The 8,122-nt window shown below is 44.3% G+C and overlaps 1 protein-coding gene across 1 annotated transcript in view; it reads right to left on the bottom strand.

Annotated features, from left to right (window-relative positions):
• Positions 1–352: 352 nt before the first annotated feature.
• CLRN2 (clarin 2) overlaps positions 353–8,122 on the bottom strand; it is a 15,185-nt gene continuing 7,415 nt past the window's right edge. Inside the window, exons 2-3 of the mRNA XM_012638482.1 lie at positions 3,087–3,266; positions 353–634 (exon numbers count right to left, since the gene is read on the bottom strand). Of these exons, the coding sequence (XP_012493936.1) occupies positions 369–634; positions 3,087–3,266 (446 nt within the window). The 3' untranslated portion in view covers positions 353–368. The remainder of the gene's footprint in view (positions 635–3,086; positions 3,267–8,122) is intronic.

Genomic DNA, 8,122 nt, shown 5'->3' with positions numbered 1-8,122 from the left:
AGTATACAAAGGCTGGCAACATCGCCATCTGTTCAAACTTCACAACAAGTTTATTACGCCCATTTTACAGATGCGGAAACTGAGAAGTACATATTAGGTGAATTGTCTAATGTCACATGCAGCTGGCACGTGGTAAAGTCTCCAACTCCAAGTCCAGCTCTAACTCCAAGGTCGTGAGAGAGAAGTGCAGGGATGCAGGGGATTGGAGGAAGTTTTCCTTTTCTGGTCCAGGCACCAGCCTTGTTCCTTCCACACTCTTCTTACTGCCAGGAACAGGGCTATTATGGAGTGGGAAGGCTGCAAAAAAATGGGGCCTGTGTTCACGCTACAGAACTGATTTAGGAAAGCGCGGGAGCAGGTGAAGGCCATTAATACAAGATATCCTCCGCCGTGACCGTGGCCTCTTCGATTTTGGTCTTGATCTCGGGGAGGGGAATTTGACTGATCGCCACCACAACCAAGTTTGCCGCGTGGGCCGAAGCGCTGGCCACGCAGATCCAAAATGACTCTTCGAACTGTTCTTCCACCACGACAAACTGAAAGAGCCTCTCCTGAAAGTTGGCGATTTGTTCGGTCAGGTCGTGAAACTTCACCGCGGCCATGAAGCTGGCGATGGCCAACGCCACGACTCCACCTGAAACCCAGAAAGGTCACCCTCATTCATGGCGCTTTTTGCAGTTTGATGACTCCATGTGAGTTAGCATTTCTGAGGCACATGTGACAAACTCACTTTGAGTTTAAAAAATTATGAGGGTGACACAAATTTTAATTTGCTTTTAAAAGCAGCATATAATCCACACAGTGTAAGGTGGAAAGGCAGGGTTGAGGGGAAAAGAGAAATAGTTTTGTGTCACACTGGCTTTGAATCCCAATCCCTCCATTTTTTCCCCCTTACCCACTACCATCCTTCCTAGGGGAGCCACATTTGGAGAAGTATAATCTCTAAATATCTCAGGATTTCTATGTAGATCGTGAGGGCTTTTTGTGGCAAGATGAAAGAAGACTGTATTGTGCCGGCTGGGGTTTCACCCCAGGGCTAGGCTGTCGCTGTCCTCTTTAATTATCCTCTTTCCATTTTTAAGGCTAAGAAGAAGACATAAGAGAAGGAAGGAAGGGAAAGCAGAGAGTGGAAAACTGGAAGAATTCCAAACTTCATTTACTCTCCTATCTGTTGCTTAAAACTTTTAACTTGGTGTTGGTGGTGGGGGTTGCTCAAATGTGCGTGTGCTTTCTCTCTCTCTCCCCTGCTTGGATGTTAATTAATATTTTAAAAAACCACACTTATTATGCTTTGCTTTTTTAGATTATTACATCTTCATTGAAGAAAATTTGGACACCGGGGAAAATCATGTATATGAAAATGCAAATTTACTTTTATCCTAAAAGCCAGGTTTGATCATTTTAGTATATTTCTTCACATTTCTTGCTCTTTAGTAAAATGAGTATTATGGCGCTCTTCCTTTGATTTTAAATTTGATTATTTTTCCCTGTTGTTACATAGTCTGTTACAGCATGACTTCAAACGGGGGCATAACATTTTACTCTGGCTACACACTATAATTGACTTAAGTATGGCCTTACTTACTTCTGGATGCCTAGGTTACTTCTAATTTTTGATATTATAAAGTGCTACAGTGAATACCATTTTATGTACATCTTCTGCTCTTGTCCAGTTATTTCCTCAGCATAAATCTCTATGTGGAATCGTTCAGTTGAAGGATATTCATATTTTTATGCCTTTTGGCACTAAGGTTTCATCAAAAAGGATAAAAAACTGTTTTCTACACTCTCATTAGTAGAGTTTGAGAGTATTATCTCTCTGAGGAAGGAAATAGACAGAGATAAGCATTTATTTAATAAGCAGGATTGAGCACTTTTTACATGCTGGCCACTGTGAGGTTTCATGGAGAGATAAACAAGACACCCGTAGTTTAGACAATGGTGAACCATGTATACAAATAATTCTGCAGGGTGGCCACTATCTTCAAACAAAGATGATTACATAATAATTGATTTCTTGATATTACATTATAATACATGATAAAATAATACGACCTGTTTTTATACTTTACGGTCACTTTGTATAAGGTAAATGTCGTGAGGGATTATTTCAAATGGCACCTTGACCATTTAACCTGGCTTTTCTGAGATAGCCTCATTTCATGGGATTTCGTTATTTTCATTCCAGATGATTAGTGCATAATTAAATACAAATTAATTTCCATGTATCAATATACTCTCAGATGAACACACATACACACACACATATTTTTTGGTCTTAGTTTTTGGCTTGGAAAATAGGTCATGATTGGCATAAATGAGACCATGGATCAATGAAAAGACAAAGGGCTTAGAATTAATTTGACTTGGGTTGGAATGCCACCTCTGCTACTCATTGCTGTGTGCCCTTTTAACTTCTCTGAGCCTCAGGCTCTTTGTCTATAAACATGGGTCTAATAATACCTCCTAATAGGGAGGTGGTGAGGTTTAAATGAAGTAAAGCATGCAAAATCCCCGGGTCCATGCCTAGCCCTCAGTGGATACTCCATCAGTAGCATCTAGTAGAAGTGAAGGTGTTTGGAAAGGTGAGAGGAGGGAGAGCTCCATCAGCCAAGAGAGGTCATGGTGTCTGCATCCATATGCCCGGGGACTCCGAAGACATTGGCCATTAGGTGGCACTCATTTCCCCCCTCAGCCTGGAGCCGGGACCCAGCAGCCTTTCACAGACCCTCTCCTGCTCACTTCCTTCCCTTCTGTCCCTAGTGGAGTTCCTTCCACCCTCAGCTCGATCTCTTCCCCCACCCCCAGGGTCCCCACCTCTCCCTACCCCCAGCTCTGTCTTCTACCTTCTCCTCTCACCCGGACCTCTCTTGGCTGCTCTAAGTCCTCAGCTACAAATGTGCTCTAAGAATATGGTTCTTTACTGCCACAGACTCTGCAACTTCTAGTAAAGAGGACGTTCATGCCCATCGAGAAGAACCCAGGGAAGTCAAGGCTGAGGGGGGCATTTTAGTTCCTTTGTACCTTCTGCCCAACCACTTGGTGAGGCTGTGGACACTAGCTTCTTTCCCGAGGGGACTTCTTACCTGCGAGGACATTCCACAGGCAGATGCCCCCAGGGCCGTTGACTGCCCGGTACGGGACCTGGACCATGTTGAGAATGGCAAAGCCCGTGCTGACCAGAGCCAGGGCCAAGGCCAGGAACAGGAGCAGCAGGATGGTCACGTGAAGGCCTGTGTTGAGCTCCCTCACCAGGTGTGGGAAGACTGGGGAGAGAAGACACAGCCGTTATTTCCATGTCAGAGCTTGGATCGCTGTCACAAAGCCCGAGCTTGCTTATCAGGAAGGCTCTCATAGACCCGAAAGAGGACAAGGCAGCATGCGTTGGGTTTTCACACAGCAGGAGGCTTCCTGTGCTGGACTCACAGCCCCGAGAGTTGCCACTTGTCAGTTGACCAACAACCCTCTCTTCCTTGGAGTGGACACAAAATCAAAATGTGCCCAGCTGTCAATTTAAGTTGCATCGACCCTGCAGCTCTGGGATCTGATGTGAACTGACATACACAAGCCCCAGATGGTGACTCAGCAAGGCAGACGTATCGCCCCCACGTATGGAGGACACGTCATTCTCATGTTGCACAAGACTTCATGAAAATATTAATTTGCCATATGAATGTGGCAGAATAAGTTAGAAAAATATTAATTTGTATTTGTTGTCTCTGTGCCACCGGTACTAGCTGTCGAGATGAAATGATAAAATAGAGTCCTTCAAATACTGCCTGGGAAAGAGTGAGTTCTCAGAAACGGCTGCTGTGCTTATTGCTGTTAATATTTTGACTCTCTGACTTGGGAAAGTCATGTGACTTCACAAGCCTCAGTTTCTCCATCAGCACAATGGAGAGAGTAATAGCTGCGTATGAATCGAGGGTAATCAACATTTACTGAGCACAGTCATGGGCTGAGCATCTTACATCTATCGTCTTATTCAAGATATGAGGCAGATTTTATCAGCTCCCTTTACCCACGGGCTTGGAGATACGAAATCCTTGTGTTTGGGCAAGGCAACCCTAAACTCTATATGGGATTGTATCCTATATACTATATGGTATAAAGAGTTTCAAGTCACTATTTTTAGTTGTTGTAAGTGAAGAATTTAAAATATGAAAGCTAAAGAACCCCTGAGCATAGCTATTCCTCTGCAGCTGCTCCAAGGTTTTTGCTGAACACCTCCTGGTTGAATCTGGGCCAATTTCTTGAGCACCGACCTCCCTCCTGTGTCATCTGAAACCACTGACCAGCCCCTCATAAGTCTCCGGGACCCAAAGCTTTCCTGGTTCTCCTCTTCCTCCTCCAACTCTCCTCCCCTCTGTTTCCTTTCCTGGCTCACCTGCCTCTCTCATTTCCCTGCGTCTGCCCACCCTGACAGCTACAGTTTTCGTCCATCGTCCTGTAAGGTGTCATTCCCCCTCACAAGTTTCCAGGCACTCCGTGTTTACGTCCTTAGTTCCAATCTAACTTTCTTTCCAGTTCTGTATTTCCATTTATTTTTTATCTCCCTGTGGTTATCTCATCGGCACTGGAAACTTTACCCTGGAAGACGAGCTCCTTTCCAGGGTGTTTGTCTTCCTTTCCTGTGCTTCCTTCCCATCTCAATGTCCTTTAGCTTCTTTTTTCTCTTTTCAAACTCACAGCCCCTTTTTATTCCAAACACGGTAGCATATGCCTGATTTTTTAAATTGTTTCACTATCCCCTTTCTGGACCGTGCAATCCTTAGAACACATGACTAGCGTAGTAATGCTCACCAAACCCTTAAAATAGAAAATAGCCACTTACATGATTGGCAAAGATCAAACTGTTTGCTAATACACTGTGTTGACGCTAGTGTCAGGGGAGGCCCTCTCCAATCTTGTAGGATATTAATTCATACAACCTTGTTAGAGGGCAATTTGGCAACATCTAGCAAAGCAAATTCACTTCCAGGAATTTATTTTGCAGAAGCACTCCCACGTGTGCTCAAAGCTTGGATCAAATATTGAATATTCATTACAATAACAAAAGGTTGGAGAAAAACCAACATGTGAATCAATAGGTGATTGATTTAATAAATTAAATCATTAAATCATCAATAATGCACACAATTCAGCTTTTAAAAAGAAATAATTATACCCACATAATGATACGAACCCATATCCAGATTTGATTTAATGAAAAAATTGAGAAATAGCCATATTAGGATGGTGAGGAAGAGGGAATTTTGGACATATGGAGTGACACAGAGAAGGTGGTAAAGAGTGCTCAGACCTCAGCTTCCATAGTAGGAAGTGGATTAACTGTATTCAACAAAAACTTTATTGGCAAAGGGTAAATCTCATTCAACCCCCACATTCATGTGCCATACCCCAGGACTTAAGGTCTCTCAGTTGATTGAGATCTTATTAATTTTCATATATGTCACTGTTTGGAAATTTGAATCTTTCCTTAGGAGCTCTGGCGTCTTGCTTGGTCACCTAGGCTGTGGCATAATGGCTTGACCATAGCTCAGTGTGGCCTCAAACTCCTGGGCTCAAGTGATCCTCCTGCCTCACCCTCCCCAGTAGCTGGGACCATAGGCGTGCGCCACCATGCCTAGCTAATTTTTTATTTTTGTAGAGATGGGGTCTTGCTATGTTGCCTAGGTTGGTCTCAAACTCCTGACCTCAAGCAATCCTCCTACCTCATCCTCCCAAAGCACTGAGATTACAGGTGTGAGCCACTGTGCCCAGCCCCATTTACTTTTTGAGAGGTGACTCTGCATTTGGTCCTGTCCCACAGTGCTGCCCCAGGAAAGCTGAGGCTCACTCACCTTTCAAATTTGTACCCAGTTTCTAAGAGTTTTAGGTGTCTCTGACTTAAGAATTAAATTTAAGTTTCCAGCTTGAAATCCACAACTATAAAAGCACATGATCCATGGTGATAAATGACAACAGCTGCCTATACTGGGTACAGACTCTGTGCCAGGCACTTCCACGCACTCATCTTCCTGCTCATGGACACTCTCCCTCACTCTTACAATGGAGAAAACTGAAGCTCAGAGGAGTGAAATAGCTTAGCCAAGGCCCCAAAACCAGAAACTGTTGGCTTAACTACTCTGTTACAGGGCCTGTAGTAGAAGAATCAGAAAATTTAGATAAGCAGAGGTTTAAAATTCTAATTGTAGGCCGGGCGCGGTGGCTCAAGCCTGTAATCCTAGCACTCTGGGAGGCCGAGGTGGGCGGATTGTTTGAGCTCAGGAGTTCAAGACCAGCCTGAGCAAGAGCGAGACCCCGTCTCTACTAAAAAAAATAGAAAGAAATTATCTGGACAACTAAAAATATATGTAAAAAAAAAAATTAGCCGGGCATGGTGGCGCATGCCTGTAGTCCCAGCTACTCGGGAGGCTGAGGCAGAAGGATCACCTGAGCCCAGGAGTGTGAGGTTGCTGTGAGCTAGGCTGACACCACGGCACTCACTCTAGCCAGGGCAACACAGTGAGACTCTGTCTCAAAAAAAAAAAAAAATTCTAATTGTAGTGTCACTTGAATTCTAGAGTTCTTATTTTGATTTTAAATAAATATTCTTATTTTGTATGCATTAGAGCTACCTTACTAGAATATCAGAACTGATTGATCATTCTATCAGCATCTAAAACCATTAGATAATTTGCTTGCTCCTGATCCCAGAGAAGCCTGGCGGTTCCTTTTGCCCCAGCAAGGACAATGAGAAAAGCGGGACATTTGAAGTCAAAGCCAGGTCCTGGTGATTGCAGGAATACTTGGGGTAGGAAGTAGGGAGGGAACCAGAGAACAAAATACTGCAAAGCAACCTACTATGTTAGGTGCTTTTACAGAAATTCTTTCAGGTATTTATATCTCTGATCCCCAATTTCCTCATCGGTAAAATGGGCATAATAACATTTCTCCTCTAGCATAGTAAAAATTGAAGGAAATGAACTATGAGAGGTGGCTTCAGATAGTAACGTGGCCTGTGCCTAGTACACATTTACCCACCTCTCCTTTACCAGATGGGGAACTTCTTCAGGGCAGGCACTGGTCTGTTTTGTTCATACCTATTTTCGTAATAATACCTGGTCTGTAAATACTCAGCAGTACAGTTGAATGTGTGGACATCGCTAAATTAATGTTCATCTCTTTCTTTCTCTGGCCACCCAAACAGTCAGGTTGACTTGTTTTTATTTCATAATGTCTCAGTATAAAAAAGGACCTTAATCATCTGTAATGAATAGTTCTTTGGCTTTCTCCATGACTGGTGTGGGCATTGATTCTCTTGGGTGACTCTATGGGAGAGCTCTGCGATGAGAAAACAGGCTGTTTGTGAATGAGACCCAACAAAAACTCCCTACCCCACAGTTTACAAAGCTTTCTTGCATCCCCGTCTCTCCCGATCTGCACATTTCCCACAAGCAGGGATTTTTTTTTTCTACAGACCAACAGTAAGTGGCAGAAGTAGGTAAACCCTGACCAAGTTGGGGGTGGGAGGCTGTGACACACCCCGTAGTTGCCTTGAGGTTACCCTGTGCTGGAATCAAAGGCAGTAAATCTGAAGGAGACTAGTTTGGCACTAGCGAACCTCAGATGCACGCAGCGTCGAGCCAGCCAAACACGGGAGGGACCTGGCCCCAGGCTCCTAGGAACAGGTTTCAAAGGGAATCGCAAGCAAGGTACTGTGAATGGGTGTTCATATACCCTCCTTTGGGACAACCCCGGGGCAGCAGGAAACAAAACTTTCTCAAATACTATCCTACTCAGGGCTAATAACAAAACATTCTTCACGCGTCTCACGCAGTTCAGATGCTTCAGAGACCAGACTGCGTGTTAGGTGAAGCCGGGGGGATGTTTCCCATGGCTGTGCTCAGAAGGAAGAGGGAGGAGGGCGAGAAATGTTTACTGAGTTCCTCCGGTGGGCACACATTTGCTCATTGGCTCATGGCTTCCGAATAGAGGCAGTTTCAATTTCTGTGAGCTGGGAATGGCAGGGGTCTTATCGCTAGGCTAACCCTGGTACATGACTGCTGTTTAATCCTCTCACCCCATTCAAGTTTCATCAACTGTCCTGTTGGGGCTCAGAAACCGATACCCCAAAGTA

Source organism: Propithecus coquereli, unplaced genomic scaffold (assembly GCF_000956105.1).
Source record: "Propithecus coquereli isolate 6110/MARCELLA unplaced genomic scaffold, Pcoq_1.0 Scaffold13, whole genome shotgun sequence".
NCBI lineage: Eukaryota > Metazoa > Chordata > Mammalia > Primates > Indriidae > Propithecus > Propithecus coquereli.
This window is presented reverse-complemented; position numbering and strand designations above follow the sequence as displayed.